This window comes from Sturnira hondurensis, unplaced genomic scaffold, assembly GCF_014824575.4.
Source record: "Sturnira hondurensis isolate 20B ecotype Veracruz unplaced genomic scaffold, ASM1482457v3 Scaffold0005563, whole genome shotgun sequence".
Classification (NCBI taxonomy): domain Eukaryota; kingdom Metazoa; phylum Chordata; class Mammalia; order Chiroptera; family Phyllostomidae; genus Sturnira; species Sturnira hondurensis.
Window position 1 is genome coordinate 4,863,343 of NW_028078194.1, and position 25,205 is coordinate 4,888,547.

Consider the following 25,205-nt stretch of genomic DNA (forward strand, 5'->3'; position numbering starts at 1 on the left):
TGGCCCTTTGCAACTGTGTCAGGAAGCGAATCGGTCGTTTTACCACTTGAATTTAGTGAAGGTTCAAGTTGAGCAAATCCCAACAATATGCAATCTGCCCCTCAGGTCAGAGGTCACATCGTCAACTCAGACCCACATGACACAGCAATAAGCAGACACACAAACACACCCCCTACCCCTGGAAAGCACTGAGACTGCTACACTGGACCCTTCATAAATACGCAGAGACAATCGCAAGACGGAATGGGCAACTGGGAGGGGCCCGGCAGCCTGGCAAAAGGGAAAGGGGCTGACAGCGTGGGTAGTGAGGCAGTTGTCACTGCTAGGGCCACAGGCACACTTTCCATTCTCTAACTGCCTAATTTACTACAACAGAAAACTAGACAGCATGGGTGTGGTGGAAATGCGTGGGGCAGGGGCCAGGGAACATGCTTTTCATTATTAACCAGGGGCCTCTTTGGACAATTCACTTCTTGCTGTGCCTCAGTTTTCCCATCTCTGAGGGGGTTTGATTGCCCATTGCTTGTCAAACTGGGGTGCCTGAGGCACATTCACTAGCTGTGTGTGCACCTGAAAGCCTTGGAGGGTCTTTCTGCAGGGTAACATTTATTCAAGATTATTCTTTTTACACGAAGGCATTTTATATCATTGCTCAGAATGCAAAATGTACATGAATTTTAATTACAGTAACTGATCATTCATTACACTTCATGGGCAATTACTGCATGTCAAGTGTTGTGTTTCTTTATATGATTCTCATAGTTACCCAATGAAATGTCTTATTATTTCCATTTTATATATTTAAAAGAAAAACGTGGGGCACAGAAAGATGAAACAATTCCCCCAAAGGCACACGTTATCAAGAAACGATAAGACAAAGATTCTCCCCTTATCACCCTCCCCCCCCCAAAAAAAGTGCTTTGAGATTTACCCCTAAACCCATGGGGCTTATTTGGTGAACCCTGAACAGTGCAAGCCAAAATGACCTCCGAAGTCCAGCTCTGGCACTGCTACATCGACTTCAGCTAAACCAATGGATTAAAGGCTTCAGCACACCAGGTGCCCCTGGAGGGTGAAAGAGGCCGGAGAGGCCCCTTAGCAGGACTCTGAGGGCTCACTGGGTGGGGTTTCTTGGCCCTCGGGCGGTTCCAAACCTGCCCGTAGGCGTGCAGCCGCTGCCTAGGCCACCGCCTCCGGCCCAGCCGGGTTGTTTCCAGCTACTGTCGCTGGGCACTTCCTCGTTTCCGCGCGCCCCGGGCTCAGCTCGCTACGCCCGGCGCTCCTCGGGCGGGAGGGGGCCAGAGGGGAGATGTCGCAACCGCCTCCCTCCCTCTTTCCCTGCCTTAGCGCTCAGTCACCTCCCAGATGAGCGCGGCCGCCGACAGCTGCGGTCCGCCGGCCGCCGGGAATGTCCCTTGATTGCGCACTGGCGGCGGGCATTGGGCCCCTGCGCAGCCTGGAACGGGTCAACCGCACCCGATTCCCCTTCTTCTCCGAAGTCAAGGGCGACCACCGGCTGGCGCTGAGCACCGTGGAGACCGTCGTGCTGGCGCTGGTCTTTGCAGTGTCGGTGCTGGGCAACGTGGGCGCCTTGGTGCTGGTGGCGCGCCGACGGCGCCGTGGCACCACCGCTTGCTTGGTGCTCAACCTTTTCTGCGCAGACTTGCTCTTTGCTAGCGCCATCCCGCTCGTGCTGGCGGTGCGCTGGACAGAGGCCTGGGTGCTGGGCCCGGTCGCCTGCCATCTGCTCTTCTACGTGATGTGCCTGAGCGGCAGCGTCACCATCCTCACGCTGGCGGCGGTTAGCTTGGAGCGCCTGGTGTGCATCGTGCGCCTGCAGCGCGGCGTGCGGAGCCCGGGGCGCAGGGCGCGGGCCGCGCTGCTCGCACTCATCTGGGGCTACTCGGCGCTCGCTGCGCTGCCCCTCTGCATCCTCTTCCAAGTGGTCCCGCAGCGGCTCCCGGGCTCCGACCAGGTGAGCGCCAGGCGGCGGTCGGGGCGGGCTGGCAGGCGGGCATCCGTGGAAACGGTAGCCGGGGATGAAGATTAACAGCAACGATAATAAGTCGTGTGTTGCACTCAACCATTGTGTCAGACACTTGTGTGAGGGTCTGTGAAGTTTTATCTCTTAAATTTCACTGCAACCCTGCGATGCGGGCCCCATAAACACCCACCGAAACGCTGTCAGTGGAGACCCCAAAATGTCTGTAAGTTGCACTGACTCTATATTGCAAAATTAATGAAATAGCGAGGGAGGGGGACGGCTTAACAGCCAGCCAGAGGGAACTCAGGGGATTCGGAGTGGCTAATCGCATTACATTAAATTCTGCTTTCTCGCCGGGTGCGACGGTACTCTTACCACACCCACTTCCCGGAGGAGGACGCCGAGAAGAGGGGTAACTCGTTCAGGGTCTCTCGCCTTCAGTGCGAGGAGGAGCTGAGATCGTGGTCAGCAGATTCGGTGCGAGCTGGGCAAGCAACGGTTCTGCTCTGGGAACCGCGGGTGCGTGTGAATGGACCGCGGAGAAAGGCAATTAGAGACCTAGGGACCCCAGAGTCAGAGCTGCCTCTAGGGGGCTTGTGATTTCCGCCCCTGGAGCCTCGGCTTTTCCAACCGCAAGGTGGAAGGGTTAGATTACAGCGCGGGGTCCTACCCCAGGCACCTCGGACCGTGAGTGGTTTCGGAATAGCTGGGACACTCAAAATGTTCCGCAGATTCCAGAGGCTGAACAGATGAGCTTTATTTATTCAGTTGTCATTGGGAGAGTTGGCGGTGAGGTAGGGGTTAGGGTGGGGTGGGGCGGTCCACAATCTAAAAAAATTTCTGTGGCCCTGACCAGACAGGTAAGTTGGTTGGAGCATCCTCCGGCCAGGGCAATGGATACATAAACAAGAGGAACAACAAACCAATCTCTCTCTCTCTCTCTCTCTCTCTCTCTCGCTCACTCATCAATAAATAAAAATTTAAAAAATAAAAAAGGACCTGCGGACCGCTCATGACTTTGTTTCGGGTCCCCTCCAGTATCGCGCTGCGACGAGGTGTTGGAGCGAGGATTCACTCCTGCACAGGGGACCTGGGCGCTCGGTCCTGGGGGGGGGGGGGGGGACAGCGGCCGGCGGTTCCGGCTGTCATCCCCGGTGTGTTAGTCTTTCTTTCTGTGCCTTGTGGGGAGTGGAAGGGAAAGGACTTAGGTCTGAGCACCCAAGGGAAGGCGTGAATCCTCACTCCAGGCTGAGCTTTGGAGATGAATGCAATCCGACCAGGGGGTGCCTTCCTGGAGGTGGCTTCCAGAGCCTGGACACAGGGGTGGGCTTCTCTGGGGGTTATCTGCGACCAGTCGTCACACAGGCCTTTTGTTGGGGGTGGAGGAATATCCTGTGTAAGCAGTATTTTTTGCTCTTTCTTTTTTCTTTCTTTCTTTCCTCCTCCTCCTTCTCCTCGTCCTCGTCCTCCTCCTCCTCCTCCTCCTCCTCCTCCTCCTCCTCCTCCTCCTCCTCCTTCTTCTTCTTCTTCTTCTTCTTCTTCTTCTTCTTCTTCTTCTTCTTCTTCTTCTTCTTCTTCTCCTCCTTCTCCTTCTCCTTCTTCCTCTTCCTCCTCCTTCCTCTTTGTCCTCCTCCTCCTCCTTTTTCCTCCTCCTCCACAAATCAATCCTAAAAGTCTCTTTTCCTAATGGTTTATTTCTTGTGTGGAATGCATTGTGGGGTTTTGCTTGCTTTTTTTTTTCAATGACAAACAGGCTGAAACTGTCTTGGGCTTACTGTAGTACTTGATTGAAGAATATGTATGATGGGGGGGCAAAATCCTGGATTTATAAAAATTGTGTATTTATTCTTACATGGTTAAATGTCAGTCACCTTCAAAGTACCCTCCATATGGTGCAAAACCTATCGAGATGTTTTTTCCATTGCTCAAAACAGATTTTTTTGTTTTTTGTCAATTTGATTTATTTATTTTTAGAGAAAGTGGAAGAGAGAAAGAAAGAGAGGTAGAGAAACATCAGTGGGTTGCCTCTCACAGACCCCCAGCTGGGAATCTGGCCCACAACCCAGGCATGTGCCCTGATTGGGAATTGAACTGGTGAACTATTGGTTTACAAGCAAGCACTCAATCCACTGAGCTACACAAGCCAGGGCCACTACTCAAAACAGTTTTTGAACTTGTTGATTTTGATGCCTTTTAGTGCTTCTGCTGTTTTTTTTTGTTTGTTTGTTTCACCTCTTTCATATTGGCAAAACACTTTCCTTAAAGGACTTTTTTCATCTGGGAAAACAAAAAAAAAGTTGCTAGGGTTGAGATTAGTGAGTAGGGAGGGTGGGGCACCAGGGTTATGTCTTTTTTGGTCAAAAAACTGCTGAACACCCAGCACAGTGTGGGCAGGTGTGCTCGTAAATCACCCATCATGAAATGGACAAACATGCTTTGAAAAAGGCTTCCAAAAAAATTCACTGGAGCTGAATGCAGCCTCTTACAACACCGCCAGCTGGTGCACTGATACACATGGATTCCTAGAACACTCCCCTAGTGGGGGAAGCCTGTACTACAAGGGGCCTGGCCTCCAGAAGATAATTCTGGGTTTTTTAGGTCCCCCTCATAAGCCTGTGGCATGTTTTTTTAAGTGGGGGCCAGAAAAGCTGGGATTAGCTGAGTTGGTAGGTGCCATTCATTGGCATGGGGAGATCAAGGACCCTAGCTTGGTGTGCAGGTCACACAGCGACTCTGCACAGATACACCTAAGAATCAAGGTGGGTCACACAGATCCCTCTCAAATAGGTGGAAGACCAGGGCTCACTCCAGACCAACTGGATCTGCTTGAACCTGGGGTTCCACCATCAATCTTTTGATTTTTTAAAGTTATTCTTTCACTGAGTTACACTGTTTCTGTATTTCTCACAGAATTTGAGGGATTCCCCCCCATCCCGTTTTTTTTTCTTACAGAAAAAAAAAATGGAAGCCCTGGCTGGTGTAGCTCAGTGGACTGAGCATGGGCCTGCGAACCAGAGGATCACAGTTTGATTCCCAGTCAGGGCACATGCCTGGGTTGCAGGCCAGTTCCCGGCAGGGGACACATGATACATTGTGTGTCCTCGGCAGAGGCAACCATACATTGATATTTCTCTCCCTCTCTCCTTCCCTTCTCCTCTAAAGATAAATAAATAAAATTTTAAAAAATGGCACTCAGGGAATGAAGGCTCAAAAAGGATATATCTTAAGGGTAACTTATGTTTCAGATGTGTATCTTGTGCCTCTCCCCTTTGCAATTATTTTAGGTACATTCCTGCTTAACTGTCAAATGATGCTAAAAATTTATAACAATGAGGGTCTTGTCACCTCCAGACCAAAAGCCCAGACTAAAACCGCTTGCCCATAGGGGCCCCCATGTGGTTTGAACCAAAAGGCCTTCACACAGGTGGGGACCTTTCGTGTCTTTCCGTGCCGTATTCCATCCCTGGTGGGGCAACTGTACGTGGTCAAAGCCCTTTGCGTCTCACTTCCCGAATGACCAGAGTGGTGCTGCAGCTGCTTCCACAGAGATCTGGGTGGTGGTGGCCTCTCCTCTGTCCCCCTCGGGCAGGGCACACAGACTCCTCTTGTTTTAATGCAGAAACACCTCCTACGTCTTCAGAGCCTTAGGAGACAGATTTGGACACAGCCACAGGGAAAGAATGGGCCTGCACAGCACGCAGAACACGGGGGGCCACGTGAGCTGACTGGCGGAGCCCAGCTCCCAAAAACTAGTAGAAGTGGGGAGACAGGGCTTGTAATGAAAACTTGACGGTCCTTTCCAGCTCTCCGTCCTCTTTGTCTTTCCCCCTTGGTGTTATGCCCCCTCCCTCCCACACACATACACCTGCCAGCCAGCAAACAGGGAAAACCCTGGGTCCTGAAAGGCTGTGACCTGAGCACGCAGGGAACATCTCATTTTATAGGTGAGCAAACAGGCTCCGTGGTTTAAGAAATAAGTTGAACCCTGGCCAGGTGGCTCAGTTGGTTGGAGCATCACCCTGTACATCAAAAGGCTGCAGGTTTGATTCCCTGTCAGGGTACATACCTAGGTTATGGGTTGGACCCCCCTGGTCCGGGTACAGCCAGGGGGCAACTAATAGATGTTTCTCTCTCATACTGATGTTTCTCTTTTTTCTCTCTCCCTACCTCTTTCCCTAAAATTGGCATTTTACAAAAATTCTCAGGCGAGGACTGAAAAAAAGGAAGTTGAAAAAAATGAGAAATAAGGGGAAAGCGGGGGAGTGTGGCCGTTTAAAAAAAAGAGACAGAAAAAGGTCTGGTGCAGACTGAACTGAGTCTCATATTAAAATTAGCAAAGGTTTGTTTTCTCAGTCTTTCCTCCCCGCTTCCTGGCTGTAGGTTTGGCCTGTCCCCTCCCACTTGGACACAAAATGTGGAGGTTTTGGGTAAGGGACATTTTCCTACCCAAACCACGGGTAGAGAGAATGAACTAACTAACCCTGAGTACAAGCTGACTCTCTCCCTTCAAGGAGCGCTGGCCTGGGAGCTTTCTGCTTACCTGGACCCCCCACCCCCCAACCCCACCAAATCAGGAACGTGATTACCTTTGTCCATCTGGGCAGTGGAGGCCCAGCAGTCCAGAATGACCTCTAACACTTCCCTGAAGGGAAGATGAAATAATAGGCATTCCAGAAAGTGCTGCATAATTTGGTGTCACATGTGTGGGCTTTGGAGAGAAACATTCTGAGTTTGAATCACTTCTCTGCCATTTAGGAGCTGTGTGGCCGAGGCGAAGGGTCAGCCTCTCTACACCTCTTCCCTCATTTGCAGAATGGGCGTGATGACAGATATTAACTTTATAGCATTATCATGGGCACTAATGTTCAGTAAATGGCCCGACATCAGGCACAGACACAGTTAAGCGCCCAAGAATTGCCAGCTATTATTAGTTTCCTTATCTTTGGTTATAAATATTTTAAACATGTTTCCAACAGTGTAATGCTTCTTATTGCTGCAAAATAATAGGCTGCCATTTTAAGAGGGGAATACATCCTGGTAACTGAGCCATCTCCGCCAGGTCAGCCCAGCCTGTTCTGGCGAGATTCCTGGCTGTGTGTGCTGTGGCCCTGGTGGGGTGGTTTCCCTCACCGGCAGGTGGGGAGGACTGTCCACCTGGCCAGAGTGTGCTGCCCACTTATTCCACAAACAGTTACCAAGCACCTCTCCCCCTGTGCTCACCATGGGCCACTGTCCTTCTCTTCAAGGGGGTGTGTTTATCAAGTACACAGGTGGTCCCAGACCCTGGCGCAAATCAGCCCCACGAGTAGTTGTTCTTATGCTTATTTCCTGGAGACAGAAATGCCTAATGTCACAGAGCAGGCACAAGTTGGGACTGGAATTTAGCCCAGTTCAGTCTGTTCCTCCTGGTGTCATTTTCTTGAGTTCACATTTCCTTAGGAGCCCGTGGTCCCATCGCCCCACCCTGCCCTGATTTACGACCAGGCCAGTAGTGCTATCGTACCCCTGCTGCGCGCGGGTTGGCCGAGGAGACACAGTTCGGTCCCCTTTGTTAACGTCAGAGGATGCATTTAGTATGTCAAAAAGTCAGTCCATCTCTTGCGTTGATATTTTCTTTCTTTTCTGTTGGGAAGCTGATAAGAAAGGAGATATCCAAATAGGACTCCGAGTTTCTTAAAATGAACTTGAAGTCCTCCATTTTTCTGTTTAAAGAGGTGGGGCAGCAAGAATGGTTTACAAAGGGATCCTCAGGACAGGGAACAGCTGGAATCAGGTGGCGCTTGCATGTAAGTCGACCCGCGTGGGGAGAGGGCAGCATTTGAACAGCGCCGCAGATGCATGTCCCTATCCACAGGGGACTCTCCTTAGAAAACAGTGTATCTAGTGCGAAGAGGAGAGGCCACTAGCCAGACAAGGGTGGGGGGGACTGAAGGAACGTCACAGGCAAAGGAAATAGCCTACAGTCACAAGAGGGGGTACTAGAAGTGTTGGCAGGGGCCAGCCAGAGAAGGGCCAGGGACACCTGGTGAGAGCAAGATACAGGGGTGTGTCAGATAGGGATTAGGCAGAATGTAGGGGTTCCCTCTGAGCGGGGAGGGGGAAGAAAGAAGGCAGAGGGCTAGAACTCAGGTTTCCCACAGCTTGGGGGATGGCAGCTGCAAGCCCTGAGTCAGTGACAGCTGGAGGCGGGACCCTGGGGCAGTGGGACACTGGAGGCTCCACGAGCCTGGGAGGCATCCTGCAGAGACGTCCTCGGGGCAGTGGGGTGAGTCTGGGGTTCAGGAGAAGACTGGGCTAAGAGAGTACATTTCAGCATCATCTGAGAGAGCAGCCGCGGAAATACATGAGCACGCCAGGGAGGGGTGGAGGCTGGGCTGAGGAGCATACGAGTCACTCTTAACTACACTCAGCCATGTTGTACGTGGCCTCCTACCACATCCCTGCTGGTCCTAACACCGAGCTCCTGCCTCTCGGTCCTTAGGGCTGAAGCCCCGCCCTCTCAGGCACAGCTGACACCCGCTCGCCAGGACGCAGCCTTGCGGGTGGCTCCACTCTCCCCGCCACCTGTGCATCTCTGGGTGCTTCCAGCTCGCTGCCCTGCCCTGGTTTCCCGGAGCCTCTCACTGTGCCCCCTTGAGGGCAGAGCCCAAGCCCAGGCTCCCTGTGGCCTCACCGTGGCTTGGGGCAACAAGTGGTTGAGCAAACAAATTAAAGGACACTGTTGTTGACTCAGTCAGCTTTCCCTCTCTGGCTCGGTAGCAAAGCAAGCTTTGCCACTTTGGGTTTTCAAATGTCCTTTTTAAAATCAGGAAACGTTTCAAATGTACGGAGAATATTTTAACACCTGTGTCTCCACCTTGCCAATTTGACTCACTGCCAAACTCCTAAGAGTCAGAGCCTGGGAGAGAAACCTAGAATCAAAACAACTTAAGTTTCTTTGGTGTTACATGTCTGACTGTGGGTCTGGTGCTTTTTTAAAAAAATTTTTAAATGAGAATAAACACTGCATTCAACCAAGGATGCCATATAAATTTTTTTAAAGAGCATACACATTAGTCATGTCGTCCACACAGGCCAGCCACACTGTCTCTTACTTCATGCACGGCGGTGCTGCCCAGCGGAGTCCATCTCTTACGTCCTATCACACTCTGTGCTGGAGTGGGTACCTCACGTCAAAGGGAAAGGAGCATCTTCATCAGATGCATGGCGTTTAGGTGGCTTCCTGGGGCAGGTTCATTGTGTTCACTGAAAAAAATAGCTAGTTAGTTTTACCTCATTGTTGTGTTCTTCTGGGTTTCATGCTCGCTCACCATTTCTTTTAAGAATTAACGTTTACTGCCATTTTTCGCTCTTATAAAAGTAATACAGACAGATTGTAGAAAATTTGGATACCTCAGATAAGCTGAAAGGATTTTTAAAACAATTTAAGAGTCTTGCCTAGAGGCAGACACTGTTCATTTTCACGAGCGTATCCTTCCAGTCTTTTTTCTGTGTGTGTGCAGGTGTGTGCACAGGTAGACACCTGTGTACACAGGTGTTCATTCACACCTACACAGTTCTTTCAACAACAATGGACTACTACAGGCATATTGTTTAGGGATCTTTTATTCTCTTTTTGCTCCATGTAGGGGAAACACCTTGCTCTGTCTTTACACTTTCTTCTACAAAATCTTGTTAAGCTTGGACAGACTTTGGCAGACATTCTGGAGAAGACTTTTGGAAAGACTTGGGGCTTCTTGGGAGTTCTGGGAAATGGTTCTGGGGTCCTCTGCTTTTTCGCCCTCCCTGTACAAGTACAGGAATTGGAGATCAAGTCACAGTCAGGGCTCTGGTCTGTTTCTTCTGCTTGCTGCTTCAGCACATCTGTGGGCCGTGTTGCTGTCCAGTGTGGCAGAATGAGGGGCCCATGGTGGGCAGGAGCTGAGTGTGAGCAAGGCTTGTGTGGACTATCTAAACAGCCGTGGCCACCTGCTGCCAATATTCAGAAGATGGAGAGGCACGAATTTCTTTCCAGTCACCAAAAGGTAGAAAGATCTAATAAACTTTCTCCCATCAGGTGGACAGTGGGGATAGGATGGAGGAACAAGTTTTTGGAAAACCCGGTGCATTTGTGAGCCATTCAGCCCAAATAGGTAAAGGAAGCAACATTCTCAGCACACCACCCCCACCCTTCGAGGTACAGGCGTAATTAAATCGTTCTCTGTGTGCCTTTGAGTTTTCTTGGTGGGTCTTAGCTCTTTAGGGACAATATTGTGTGATCAAAAAGGACGACATCATGAGTCTGACAGACTATCATTGTAGGAGGATGTTTCTAAGCCTGGTTTCCTGCTCAGTGCGATGGGTAAAACTGTAACAGTGCATTTCAATGAGATTGCCGTGGACATTCCGTGAGATGGCCCTATACAAAGTGCCGCCTGCACAGCCCAAGCGCTTTGGTAATGCCAAACAGGAGAAGAGGGGACTATGTGTATTTTGAGTGGGACCACACATACTGGGAGATGATAAAAACTCTTTGCCTTTGCCTAGCATAGCATTTAATAAATATTGAATGAATGAATGAATGAATGAGGCTATGGATGATACTATTTCTTCTGGACATGGGTTAAAGTGTCTTGTTTACCAAAAACCAATAATGTGGCCTTTTTACACAAATGTGCTCTTAGAGGTCTATTCTACGTGTCTGGAGGGGCAACTTGTTTTCCAAACAGTTTTGTTCCGATAGTCAAGCAGGCACAGGACATGTGTGTTTGGGAGGAGGGACAAATAGATAGATAGGACTCCTCATTGACCTATTTATTCATCTGTAGAAATTGTTGCAGCGTCTCTTAATAACTATTCAGTAAGGTCCCCACTGTTTGCGGGCTTGTGTTGGTGCCAAAGATTTGAATTCAGCACAACATAGTGGTAGCAGCAAGGCCACGAACCTCCTGCCACATTCCGGTGGTTTGACTTCTCGGACTGATGGAGTGCGGCTGCGTCTTGCTCCGGAGCTCAGTATGCTCCTCCGGAGGAGAGGCACACGAGGGCAGAGCTACCCGAGTCTGGGCACCGCTGTTGTCTTGGACTAAGCCCTGCCCTTCTCTGATGCAGCCTGACATGTGTAGATGTTTGAACATCTCCCAGATAAACGTATTAATGCCTTAACATGGACCCCATCACCTTGAGCACACACAGTGTGACTGCACTGAAACGGTGTCCCCATTTTTATGGGCTATGTATTGCACTTCCTCACTTCCAGTGTACAGAACCTTCCAGGGGTCAGTTTTTCACCTGTAAAATGAAGCACTTGAAAGAGAAAGCTCAGGGACCCTTCACAGCTCAGTCCAGAGAAGTGGAAAGAGCACTGGGCCTGGGGTCATGCCTGGGAACTGACTCCCTGGAGAATGGGAATAATAATTATGGTCATTCTGAGGTCAGAGGCAAATGATTTGTAAGTGGGGTTGTGTGGGCAGTGGAAAGGGTTCTGGGATTTCTTGTCATGCCAGTGTGTCAGTGTACCTAACACAACAGTGTCACAGTGCCAGGTGACCCCCAACTGGGAGGGACTGAGTTAAAGGCCAAATAAGAAGCCAGCATTTAAATGACCTTCTCTTCCTTTTTGTGACTAGGAAATTCCGATTTGCACACTGGTTTGGCCCAGCGTTGCCGGAGAAATTTCCTGGGATGTATCATTTGCTACTTTGAACTTCTTGGTGCCAGGACTGCTCATTGTGATCAGTTACTCCAAAATTTTACAGGTACGTTTGCTTCCAGACCGCAGCTGAAGTTCACTCTGGCTCGGGGTAGTTCAGGTGCAGTTGTAGCGTGTCTGGGTCAGAAAAAGAAAAAGTGGCCTTAGCATCTACACCAGTCCAGGTCTGGTTCACGGGCCAGATCTACCTCCTGCAAAAAAATGATAACTCTATGATTGTTCTTATTTTTCACTAATCACTAAATACAAGCTTATTACAAAAAATTAAAGAAATATAAAAATGCATAACACAGAAACTAAAAAGCAACTCTATCCCCATTGTTAATTTATTGTATGTTTTCTCCGGTCATTTTTCTAATAAATTTACATATGCACATACTTTTATGTTATATATATATATGATAAATAATATAAAATGATCAAAACCAACTATTTGTCATTGTTCAACACAATTTTTTTCAGATCTGAGATAATACTGTTTCCTAACTTTCTTTTTTCACTTGACACTGAATGATAAGATCTTCCCATACCAGTTCCTTTATCTCCACCTCATTATTTTTAATGGTTTGATGGTCTCTGTCATACGGCTGTGACATAATTGATGTTATGGGCTTTTGCATTGTGTCCACAGTTTACCTAGCACACACAGCAAAGTAGTGCTAGGGAAATACACACTTTTTATTGACGTGTAATATACATGCAGAAAAGCACACCCAGCATCCACGCACAGCTTGCAAACTGACCACACACCCAGAGCAGGTCCCAGAAACAGAATGAGAAGCACAACCATACCTGGAGCTCCCACCGGCCACCTTCCCGCTGCTGCCCCCTCCCCTGGGCCCCGCCCCCGGAAACGAGCCTTTCCAAAGCAGGCTGAAACAGGACGTGGTCTCCGCCTCGGGAGCAAGCGTGTGCAGGGACAGGAAGGAGACCTGCCTGCCTATTTCCTACCTCGGAAGGCAGCCCATTTCGTGTGTGTGCTGGCCCAGGCAGATAGTGTGTATGTGTGTTCGTGCTCGTTTGAGAATGGGTGATGCAAAGCCTTTGAGTCTTCTCAGAGGTTTACAGTTGTCGAATCTTGGCTTTATAGCACACTGTGGGTCATCTGACAAACAAGGCTGTTGCAGTGGGGACTTGTAAGTTCTGCTTGCTGTCTGGCCACTTTATGGCCCTTTCTTTGTAGCTGAGGATCTGTCACTTTCTTAGATGCACAAAACCCAAAGCCAGGCCATCCTCCTAAGTCACTAATCCCTGGGTCCAGTGGGAGATGGCTTCCACGTGTCATTATTCCCTACACTCTCCCCCACCAGTCGACATTTGACCCTCCTTTAAGTGCTACTCTGCCCCCAATCCTGGGCTTTTCAAGGGTCTGAGGCCAGTTCAGGCCCAGAGTTAAGGTCTGTAGAGAGCCTGCAATCGGGGGGCAATAGGGCCTGGCATGTGTAAGTGCTATGTAAGCATCAGCTGTTATCATTTTTTTTAAAGATTTTATTTATTTATTTATCTTTAGAGGGGAAGGAGAGGGAGAGAAACATCAATGTATGGTTGCCTTTCGTGCATCCCCTGCTGGGAGTTGGCCTGCAGGGAACCAGCCTGCAACCCAGGCATGTGCCCTGACTGGGAATCGAACCGCGATCCTCTGGTTCGCAGGCCCGTGCTCAGTCCACTGAGCTACACTAGCCAGGGCTCAGCTGTTATCATTTTATTAAATGAACAGAAGTGAGGGGGAAAGGAAGGGAAACGTAGAAATGTCAAAATAATTAAAAATATTTTTTAAATTATTTAACAAATATTTGTATAATGTTTACAGTGTGTTAGGGACTAACTCACTTAATCCTTCTAAGAATGACAGATGAGGAAACCAAGGCTTGGAGAGGTTAAGTAACTTGTGCAACGTCACACAGCTCATAAGCGGCCGTGTCAACACTTAAACCCAGTGTAAGACAGTCTGGCCCCAGAGTTGTTTAGAAGCCAAGAGGGCTCTGGTCTTCTCCTTTCACTCATGTCTCCTACTTCTCAGCTGCCTGCTGAGACAGGACTGACTCACTCCATGGAAAGGTTTCCCACCCACCCCTTCATCCTTCACCTTTTTCCCAGGCCAGGGCCCACCTGGAAACATGTGGGAGAACTTGAGAGCCCTGATGAGTGGGGGGAGGTGTAAAGGAAGTGATGGGATCTGGATGATATCTTCGACCCATTACTCAGGGCACCAATGCACAACTGTAGGTGTGATGGATATTCTGTTTCAACCAGGAGCTGTTCTGGGGTCTGTGATAGAAAGAACCAAAGGCTGGCCATGGGTTTACATGCAAAGTATATAGAAAGGGATGAACTGGATAAGAGGACACCTGCCTGCTCCTCTCATCTCATCTTCTCCCCTCTCTTGTGTCCATGTTGGCTTTGGGGCTGCTCCTCACATAGGCCAACACACTGCGGTCTCAGGGCTTTTACACGTGGCTTTTCATCTCCTGGGAAGGGTCCCCAAATTCCTGAGTTGGCCATTCCTCCCCTTTATTTAGGTCTCTATTCAAAGGGCTGTTCCCAGAGAGAATCCCCCTCATTCTCTAGTTCTGCTTACTTACTTCTTTTCAAAGCACTTATGACCCGTCATGTTCCCCTGGTGTATATTTATTTGTATATCATCTGTCTTTCCCATTAGAAGGCCAGCTCCGAGAAGGCAGAGACTTTGTTTGCTGTTATATCCCTGTGCCCAGAACAGGGGCCTGGCTTATCTAAGTGCCCAGTAAACACTCACTGAATGAGTAACACACCGAAAGGGTCAGCAGTACCTTCTCCTGTTGGGCAGTGGGAAAATCACTGGATAGAGAGTCCTAAGACCTGGGTTCTAGTCCAAGCTTTATTATGCATGACCTTAGGCAAGTCACTTAACTAACATAAGCCTCAGTTGTCTCTGGAGCTAATGGGCCCCAGTGGATTGTTTAACACAGCAAAATGAGAGTACGTATATGATAATGTTTGAAAATCACAAGGTTAATGCAAAGATAACACTTAAAACATGACTTCCCACTCACTAGCAAAAAGGTTGCCCATGTCCCAGCAGAACTATGACATTTGTCCTCACTTTGCACCTGTGGCTTAAGCAGACCAATAACTTGGAAGCGAGTAAGTCACTGCCAGGTGGATGGAGGGTCTGGGCAGGCCCTCAATGGTGTGCATCTCTCCCCCACCCCCCAAAGATTTTCACACTCAGAGACACTGAATCAGCTTTTCTGCTGAGTTTTTCTGTCAAGAGCATAAGCATACCAATGTTAATTAGCGTGTTCATAGAGATAAAATTAGCAAATCGTTTGAAGCCTTGACACAAAGCCACACCCCCTACCCCTTTCCCACCAGTCCTACCTTTCACCTGTTGCCACGGCCTCTAACTCAGGTTCCATGTCAAGGCTGAGAAGTGCCTCTTATAAGTCACCCTGATCTTTCATTCCTCTGCAGCAGAGTCCTCCTGAAAGCCCTCGTTAGAGCTCCAGGGAATGTTGGATATTAGAGAGGGTTCCCTGATCAAATGAGTTTGGGAAATGCTAGGTCCATCAAAGTTGAGTGGATTTCTTTGCTGCAGGACAGCTCAGAGCCTTTCTTATGTTAACGTACTTCTGGAATCTCCCTCAAAAGGGAGAAGAGTAGGCAGCAATGCTAAATCTGACAACAGGACTCTGTTCCCCCCAGAGCATCTCTCTGGGCTGGTGCTCCGTGAATCTCCTTTGGGGAACTGCTCTAAAGTCTCCAATTAGTTACTGGTTCTGCCCTGGTCAGGGATTGAGAGCAGATGTCACCTGGGCTCTCGCCTTCCAGGGCGAATTCAAGTGCTCAGGAGAGTGGCCTTATCCACTCCTCCGCCTTCCCTGCTCTCCCTTCCCTCATGACTCAGCAGCTCTACACAGCTTTACTGGCTTTTTCCAGTCCACAGTTTCCCAGGGCAATAGTCTCCTAGCCACTCCCAAGTACCTTCAGTCAGGCTGCAAAGCTAGCTGTTGGGGCTTGGTTTGTGTTATCACCCAGCAACCATTGTCATGGCGAGATGAGAAGCTTCCACCCTTTGTGACAGTTTTTATGATTCTTGTTCCTCCTCCCCATTCCCCACTATATACTAGAACGGAAGTGCAGGATGGGCAGGGCAAGGATCCAGCACCTATAAAAATTCTTAGCTCATTGTAGGCGCTCAGTACATATTTATTGAATGGGAGTGAGTTATGGCACAAAGTTGGAAAACGCTTTTCTTTCTCAGAGCTTGACTAAGAAACAAACTTTGTTTCAGCAAAACGTGAGGGTCGTGAACACGTAGCCCTTTCTCCATGCCTGACCCTCATTTCCCAGTATTGAGGCCTATTTGCTGATGATGGAAAGGGAGGTGGGCCCTCTGGAAAGACGGAAACTATTGTCTGATGATTCTGATAGAGGGTTGCTGATTGACCCAGTGGTCCTCAAGGAGACCCAAAGCCTAGGGACCTGAGCTGTGTCAGAGGGAGCAACCGCTGCCTGCACCCACCTGCCAGCAGCCATAGCCTGGTGGCATGGAGTAGCAAAGGGTGTGAGGTGGAGAGAAGGTTCCCCCATGGCCTTTGGATAAACGCCAGCGAGTCTCAGTTTAAAAGCCGGCTCTCCTCACAGGTCTGGGGGAAACTTCAAGACTCGTCCAAGACTAGTAGTTCTCATACTTCAGTGAGCAAGAGTCACCTGGGAAGTTTATGAAGAGTGTGGCTTTCTGCGCCCCACTCAGGCCCACTGTGTCAGAGAGTCTGAAGCCGGGCCTAAGTGTTACTGGCGAGATGAGGAGACCTCTGTTCTTGTCTTCTTGAAGAAAAGATTTCAGTCAAGAGACAGAGTGCAGCAATGCACGAATTTATTGGCCACAGCAGAAGAGCATTCGGGACAGTGAAACGAGGAAGGGCTTAGTGTGGAAGAACCAGCAGGAGAGCCCAGGCCGGGCTGCTTGGCTCACTGGGAAGTCAGAGAAAGGGGGCCTTGGAGACAGGTTCAGGGTGTTAGCCCGGGATGAGCTGTCGCTGCTCACTGATCTGCTGCTTGCAAGTCTTGTGGGGTCCCTTAGAGTTTAGAAGACACACCTGTGGGGGAGGAAGAAGGGGAAGGGAAAGGCATGGGCGTGGTCCTGGGAGGGAGAGTGTATGCTGGGTCCTTTGTCCTGAGGGTTTTTGTTTCTCTCTTGCACATGGAACTCTGAGGAGAGGTCCCAGAGGAGGATCTCAATAGACTGTTCATCAGCTGTTTTCCAGCTGTGCTCTCTCAGGGTCATGGTCTTTGCTGATTGGTCAGCACCAGGGCAAGGGGTCATTAGTCAACGCAGCTGGTCCTCAGGCAGCCATAGCATCGTTTGTCTGGTTTTGCTATTTTTCTGGGCTTGGAGCTGAAATACAACTGAGGCCCAGATGTTTTCTTTAAGGAGGAAAAGTCAGGGGGTCCAAACCACATAACCAGTGATATGAATGGTCGGGAGTCCAAACCACTTGGCCGACAATAAGCTAGGGGAGGAAAGATTATCCTGGGGGTGAAGTCCTAGTTTTTCCAGTTTTTCCCTTTGCTAGGCACTTTCAGCTCTTTCAGCTAGGGCTTTCTGCTCTGATGACCTTCCATACCTGACCCATTGTCCTTGTTCTGCGCATGTCCCCACTCAGACCTCATGCTTACAACACAAGCAGGTGCATTTTATCAAGTGCTCAGGGACTGATGCAAATGGTCGTGGATCCCATTCTTGGAGTGCTGCCCTCTGTCCTTCTCTGTCCCTGCAGCAGGGTACCTGGTGAAGAACTCAGGGGCCTTCCCCTGAGGTACACATCCTTCACTTGGCTGCAAGGCTTTGCACAAGTCACTTCACCTCTCAGAGCCTCAGTCTATTGCCCCCAAATGGGATAATGGCAGAATCTACCCTATAGGTATTTTAGGGATTAAAGTTAATCCTCAGACTTTCAGCCAAGATGGAGGCATAGGTAGATACACTGTGCCTCTTCGCACAACCAAAAGAAGAACAGCAACACATTTAAAATTAAAAAATAACCAAAACTTCCAGACAATCAAACTATGTGGAAGTCAGACAACCAAGGAGTTAAAGAACAAACATTCATCCAGACTGGTAGGAGAGGCGGAGATGGGCAGCCAGGTGGAGAGGACTCTCAGCAAGGCAATGGCTGGAGGATCAGGGCAGGCAAGGCAGTGGCTGGGCAGTCCCACATTTGCGTGTGGATAAACTGGGAGGAAAATTGGGGGAGTGAGACAGACTCTGCAACCCAGGGTTCCAACATGGGAAAATAAAGACTCAAAACCTCTGACTGAAAAAAACGTATGGGGGTTGAGACAGCAAGAGATACTCTCAGCCTCACAGGAGAGTTCATTGGAGAGACCCACAGGGTTCTAGAACTTACACAAAACCATCTACCTGGGAATCATCACCAGAAAGGCCCAATTTGCTTGTGGGTAGAAGGGGAAGTGACTGAAAGCTGGCTGAGAGCTGAGCAAGTGGCATTGTTCCCTCTGGACCCCTCCCCCACACGTAGCGTCACAACTCAGCAATGTGGGTTGCCCCGCTCAGGCAAATACCTAAGGCTCCGCCCCTTATATATAACAGGTGCACCTAGACCAAAAAAAAAAAAAGGCCCAAATGAAAGAACAGATCAAAGCTCCAGAAAAAATACAACTAAACAATGAAGAGATATCAGATGCACAGTTCAAAACAGTGGAAATCAGTATGCTCATGGAAATAGTTGAATACAGGCACAAAATAGAGGGGAAAATAAAGGCTACACTAAATGAAATAAAGGAAAATGCACAGGGAATCAACAGCGAAGGGAAGGAAACTGGGACTCAAATCAATGGTTTGGAGCAGAAGAACAGAATGAAGAAACAAGAATTCAAAAAAAAATGAGGCCAGTCTTAGAAACCTCCAGGACATCTTTAAATGTTCCAACATCATAGTGGTGCAGAAGGAAAAGAGAAGGAGCAACAAATTGAAAACTTATTTGAACAAATAATGAAGGAGAACTTCCCCAATCTGGGAAAGGGAATAGACTTCTAGGAAGTCCGGGAAGCTCAGAGAGTCCCAAAGAAGTTGGACCCAAGAAGGAACACACCAACGCACTTCATAATTACATTAGCCAAGATTAAAGATAAGGAGAGAATCTTAAAAGCAGCAAGAGAAAAGGAGACAGTCACCTACAAAGAAGTGCCCATAAGACTATCAGCTGATTTCTCAAAAGAAACCTTGCAGACAAGAAGCGGCTGGAAAGAAGTGTTTGAAGTCATGAAAGGCAAGAACCTACATCTAAGATTACTCTATCCAGCAAAGCTACTATCATTTAGAATGGAAGGGCAGATAGAGTACTTCCCAGATAAGGTCAAGTTAAAGGAGTTCATCATCACTCAGCCCTTATTATATGAAATGTTAGAGGGACTTATCTAAGGAAAAGAAAAAGATCGAAAATACAAACGGTAAAATGACAACAAACTCACAACTGTCAGCAACCGAACATAAAAAACAAAAATGAATAAGCAAACAACTAGAACAGGAACAGATTTACAGAAATAGAGAGCACATGGAGGGTTATAGGTGGGAAGGAGAAGGGGGGAGAATGGGGGAAAGGTACAGGGAATAAGAAGCATAAACAGTAGGTACAAAATAGACAGAGGGATGTTAAGCATAGTATGGGAAATGGAGAAGCCAAAAAACTTATATGTATGACCAACGGACATGAACTAAGGTAGGGGAATGATGGTGGGAGGTGGGATACAGGGCAGAGGGGAATAAAGGGGAGGGAAAAAATGGGACAACTGTAATAGCATAATTAATAAAATATATCTATAAAAAAGAAAAAGATAAAGTTAATCCTCAGAACTCAATTGAGCCTTTAGTTTAATCTAAAAGCACATCAAGCACTCTGCACCATGCCAGGGACTTTTAAAGCCCTGGATAAGACTAGTCAAGACTCTAGTTGACTAGTCTTGTTGTCTAATGTGGGCAGGAGAGATGGGGAGGAGCCCCATTTCATTACAGTGGGCCCATTTTCCTTCTCACTCCCTGAAAGTTGGGAGTTCCCCGTCCCTGGGAAGTGTGGACAGAAGGAAGAGGTAGCACAGTCAGTGCTAAAATAAAAGACCCTACCTCTTATCCACCTGGTTCATGAGTCAGCCCATTTTGTCTGTCTGTTTGCTCATAGTCTTTGTCAGACATGGAAGCCACAGGGCTGCCCAGCATCCAGGGAGCTGGGGGTCAGAGGTGAGAATGACACTTCAACATCTATCACATAGTGTAAGTGGCGGGTGCCATGTGACCACCTGAAACACAGCACTGCAGAGGCCAAGCAGGAGATGAACCAGGAAGCCTTCTCAGAGTTCCTGGCATTAGGGCTGGGAGTTACAGGGTGGATGGAGGCTTTCCATTGGTAGAGATAGTAGAGGGTGGGAAGGGACCAGTTTAAGATTAAGAGTATGGGCTGGAGTCAGACTACCAAAGTTTGAAGCCCAGCTCTGCAACGGCTGGGCGAGTTCTTTAATCTCTTTGAGCCTCAGCTTCCTCATCTGGAAAATGTGGATCCTCAAAGTACCCATTCACAGAATTGTTGGGAGAATTTAAAGAGATACACTGAGTGATATATACAGGGCCTGGCACTTACGTGTTCTGTAAATATGAACTTTCATCAACATTATCCACTCAAGAAGCAAGGGACTCTATTCCTCTTGGCAGGGCAATGTGGGCAGCACAAGTGATGAGGCTGCTTTTGGAGTCATTTGTTATGTGCCCACCAGGCTGCACTTAGGACTAGAGTGACAGCCCTCCTCAGAGAAGGTGGCATTTCCCCTACAGCCCGCCCACTTACCCACCTGCCCAGCTGTTACTCTCCCAGGTCTATTGGCCAAGGTAGGCTCAGACTCACCCACATTCACCTGAACACACATTCTGACTGATGCTACATAGCGTCTTCCAGACTTGGATGTGCCAACATTAGCTCGGGCATGTGATTCTGAGATGGTGGGTCATGTCTCCTGGGCACCCTCACACAGCAGAACAGGCAATGGTGGGAGGGCTGAAGAGGATGGCAGCCCCTTTAGAGACTTTGCTGACATGGCTTATCTTTAGCTCAACTAAGTTGGCTTTGGCCATGTGTCATCAGTGGAGTAACCTGAGGTGAGTTTAATAATAGCACCAATCTAAAGAGTAGTTGTAAAGATGACATGTGACAATCTACAAAAACAAATGCATAGCTCAGTTCCTGGCCTTCCCTAAGGCTCTGTGATCCTGATTCCTACTGTTCTTGGTGTTCGGGGCAGGGGGAAGAAAGCGCTCTGCTCACTCAGCATCTGTTGCTCTGCTCTCTCCATCACCAAGGCGAGACCTCAACTATCGCACAGAAGCAAGCAAGCAAACGCATTTAAATCATAAAACAATTAAACAGCTATCCTTTAATTAGCTAGTTAGAAGTATTCTCCTGGGACTATTTTAAGCCACTGTGATCTTGGAGTTAAAGTTGCCCAAACTGTGAATTATGCTAATTGCTTTCAAATTACTTCCCCTCTTGAGATTCCAGAACCTTAGGGGAACGGGCCTAGGATGGCCAGCTAATGAGATATGTGGCCATTAAAGTCTCCAGACAGGTAAGCACCCACTGTGTGGCTACAGCAGAAGGACATGGGGCCAGACTAAGCAAATGGGAGTTAGCGAGGGCCATGAACGTGGCCAAAGCACTCCGAATTCAGTCTCTTCCCTGGGGGGAGAGGTCACAGGGTGGAACAAAGCATGTCCAGCCAACACACACAGTGCCCCATCGCATCCTGGGCTAGTTGTGCAGCAGTTTGTCCTCTCTTCACCATCCCCAACGCCTGCCCCTCCATCCCTCGGAACTCTGGGTACCACCGAAGCTGTGCTTAAAGGACAATTAGGAGTAGGCGTAAAGGCAGGGTGTCCTGTGTATCCCCAGGGCAGCTCCTCCCAGCACTGGATGCTTTCCGGCCACCGGGAAGGTAGGGCCCACCCAGCCGGGCCACCACTCCGGCCCTGGGAATCACACTTAAATAACAGCCCCACCTTCCTTCCCACAGACTTAGCTTCTGGGGGTGGGGGGGGGGCAGGCTTTGCTCTCCGAAGTGAACACTTCCAAAGCTCCTATTTTCAAAGTAGTTTGGCTAAGCTCTCTCTCGGAGGCCTATTTCCTCACCTGTACAAGGTCCCGCCCCCATTTTTGTTTTTGTTTTTTAAAGATTTTTATTTATTTATTTTTAGAGAGAGGGGAAGGGAGGGAGAAAGAGAGGGAGAGAGACATCAATGTTTGAGAGACACATGGATCGGCTGCCTCCCACAAGCTCCCTACTGGAGACCTGCCCCGCAACCCAGGCATGTGCCCTCACTGGGAATCGAACTCGCAGACTGAGCGCCTTTTCAGTTTGCAGGTCGGCACTCAATACACTGAGCCATACCAGCCAGGGCGGTATCATACTGTTTAAGTTTGTATCTTCAACACAGTTTGTTTTTATACAGTGAACACTTAACTTTAAAAAAGAGAGAGAGACAACAGGGAAGATGTGTGTCTCAGTCTCTTCGGACTGCACAGGCAAATACCACGGACTGCATGACTCATAAACAACAGAAATGCTTTTCTCGTAGCAGCGGAAGCTGGAAGTCCAAGGCCAGGGCTCCAGGCGGTGGGGCCCTCTTCCAGGTTGCAAACTGCTGACCTCTCACTGCATCTTCACACTGCAGGAGTGCTCTCAGAGCTCTTTCAGGCCTCTTTTTTCAATTAAGAAACGTGTTTTAATACCAATTGATATCCAATATTATATTAGTTTTTCAGAGGTACAGCATAGCCATTAGACGTGTACATAACTTACGAAGCGTCCCCCCGATGAGTCTAGAGCCCTCCTGCACCTCGAGTAGTCACCACCCTGTTATTGGCTGCTTCCCCGTGGCTATTCTGTAGCTGCCAAGTTTTGTAGTTTGTAACCCCTTCGCCTCTTTCTTAGGGACACTAATCCCACTCAGGAGGGCTTCCTCCCTATAACCTCACCACCCCCCAAAGGCCTCACCTCCTCATACCCTCGCCCTGGGGTTTGGGTTTTAACAGATGAATTTCAGGGGGAGGACACATTCAGACCGAAGCAATGTGCTTCCGTTCCCCTTTCCCTCTTCTGCACCGTCCATCCACTTCCCCTCGCCAACTGTATTTATAGGTGGATGATTTTCGGCCTTATTTCTTCAGTGCATCCAAGGGGTGGGCAAACCTCTAAGAAGGGAGCTCTCTGTGCACAGAATGGCCCCAAGTGCAGGAGGGGCAGCAGGTTCCATCTTGGGAGCCCCCCTAGCGCCCCCGCTCCCCCTGATTCAGACTGCCTGACCCCCTGCAGTAAATGCAGCCCCGGCTGTTTTGTGTTCCTGCAGATCACCAAGGCGTCGAGGAAACGGCTCACGGTGAGCCTGGCTTACTCGGAGAGCCACCAGATCCGCGTGTCCCAGCAGGACTTCCGGCTCTTCCGCACCCTCTTCCTGCTCATGATCTCCTTCTTCATCATGTGGAGCCCCATCATCATCACCATCCTCCTCATCCTGATCCAGAACTTTAAGCAAGACCTGGTCATCTGGCCATCCCTCTTCTTTTGGGTGGTGGCCTTCACGTTCGCCAACTCAGCCCTGAACCCCATTCTCTACAACATGTCACTGTTTAAGAACGAGTGGAGGAAAATGTTTCGCCGCTACTTCTTCCCAGAGAAGGGAGCCATGTTTACAGACACCTCTCTCAGAAGAAATGACCTGTCCATTATTTATAGCTAGTTAGTTTTCCTCTAGAGGCAGAGCTGGTCACCCTCTGGTGAGCCACAGTGTGTTTTTAGAGGGAGTCGATTTCCAGGACCAGCGCACCCTGCTTTCAGAAAATGTAACCTATGCAAATACATTTACGGCACCAGGAAATTAAGGGGTGATCATTCACTATACGAATTTTATCCTTTATCAAAGGATTTGTTGTGGGTTCCTTGAAGTATGAACTTTTTCTGTGTGTTTGTAATATGATTGAATTTAATAAATTTTATTTATAGCTGTTCAGCCATTTCATCTCCTACCGGCATATAAAGCCACACCTTGCTGGTTTCTGCAGTGAGTCTTGGAACTGGCCCAGGACTCAGATTCCTCCGGGGTCACAGCCACTGGAGGTCCTACCCCGAACTTGCAAGGCATCCGGATCATGCATCACTGTCAACAGTGCTTGTGGAATTTCCCAGGAACATAAAAAGGTGACTTTTTAAATTTTCATTTACAAGAAATGCCATGGACCCTTTTAGGAGGAGTAGTGTCATGAAATCAGAGGATGTAGGAGGACCCCCATATTTGGGAGGCTCTGAGAAATGACCTTGGGATGTACTTTGGGAGGGTGGGGCAAACACAGTTTATTGATGGACAGGCTGTAGAATGGGAGGAAAACGGAGGATTCGAGGGCGACTCTAGATTTGTAGCCTGACACTGGCTGGATGGTGCAGCCGGCGACAAAAATGGGGAAAGACTCAGGGTGGGAGAGCCAAGAGTTTTATTTGAGGCTTGTGTAGGCTTGAACTTTCAGTGAGGTCCAGATGGAGAGTAGGGCGCTGGATGCAGGGACGTGGAGCGTGGGCCTGAAGATGCAATGCTGAGGCTCATCAGACACTGTTTATGAAATACCCCTGGGAGAGAAGAGAGCGAAGAAACCAGAGCCACACAGAACCAAGGGACACAACAGCACGTGGCAGTTGGGCCAATGGCTGGAAAGCACAGTAGCTCGGGGTCTGGCACATAGTAGGTACTCAGCATGCGTTTGTTGTCAGGTAAATCAGTACCAGTAGTTGCCATTGCTTGTGGAGTTTCTTGAATAGCTTCTTGTGAAGTACGATTTATGCTGTTCACAAGCTGGAGAACAAGAGCACAGGGATTCTTTGTTCATCCTTAGTTAACAGATTTGACAAATTGGAACTCTTTTGAGGTGACGTGTGGCTATCTTGGGATCTCCGGGGTTGTCCAACTGAAGCGGTAGAGTGTGGCTCTGACAGTCAGCTGTTCTGTGTGATGACAGGCAGGGCTTGCCCATTCATGGTCACCTGTCTCCTCCTCCCTTGCTGGGAGCACAAGGACATTGGGGTGGAGGCCCAGGCACCTCCCACGGTCCCTCGCTATGCCCGTGCCTCAGCAGAGATCTTCGCACACACAGGACAGAGGTGTCGCTCCCCACCTCCCCACCCATTTCACAGCTGTCGGCCAGGCACCACTAGTGTCTATATGGCTCCTAAGTGCTGTAACTGAACCTTCATTCCATCCCATCAGGCAGATCCTCTTTCGCCATATTTCATGAGAGACGAGTGAGGCTTGGAAAAGCCATGGAACCAGCCCAATCACACAGCTACTTATACATCTGAACTGGATTTTGACTCAAAGGCTCTGGTACCAAAGCCTGATTCCTCTTCAAGTTGAGGAGTTGAGGCTCCTGGGAAACAGGCAAATGGCTTTGCATGCAATTAGACGCTAATGTTCACAAGTTCTGCTGGCGGTGTGGGGCC

At 49.0% G+C, this 25,205-nt stretch overlaps 1 protein-coding gene and 2 long non-coding RNA genes across 3 annotated transcripts; 1 reads left to right on the plus strand and 2 right to left on the minus strand.

Moving 5' to 3' along the window:
* Window positions 1-1,138: 1,138 nt before the first annotated feature.
* FFAR4 (free fatty acid receptor 4) lies at window positions 1,139-23,727 on the plus strand. Its single transcript, XM_037047385.1, has 3 exons — window positions 1,139-1,975; window positions 11,593-11,721; window positions 23,068-23,727. The coding sequence occupies exons 1-3, from the start codon at window positions 1,409-1,411 to the stop codon at window positions 23,455-23,457; spliced, it is 1,086 nt and encodes a 361-aa protein (XP_036903280.1). The 5' UTR covers window positions 1,139-1,408; the 3' UTR covers window positions 23,458-23,727.
* Window positions 8,508-23,598, minus strand: LOC118987994 (uncharacterized). Its single transcript, XR_005066692.1, has 3 exons — window positions 23,537-23,598; window positions 16,753-16,756; window positions 8,508-8,519 (listed from the first exon to the last, which is right to left on the minus strand). It is a non-coding gene; the product is annotated as an uncharacterized LOC118987994 (long non-coding RNA).
* On the minus strand, window positions 11,560-15,544 carry LOC118987995 (uncharacterized). Its single transcript, XR_005066693.1, has 2 exons — window positions 15,036-15,544; window positions 11,560-11,866 (listed from the first exon to the last, which is right to left on the minus strand). It is a non-coding gene; the product is annotated as an uncharacterized LOC118987995 (long non-coding RNA).
* Window positions 23,728-25,205: the final 1,478 nt, after the last annotated feature.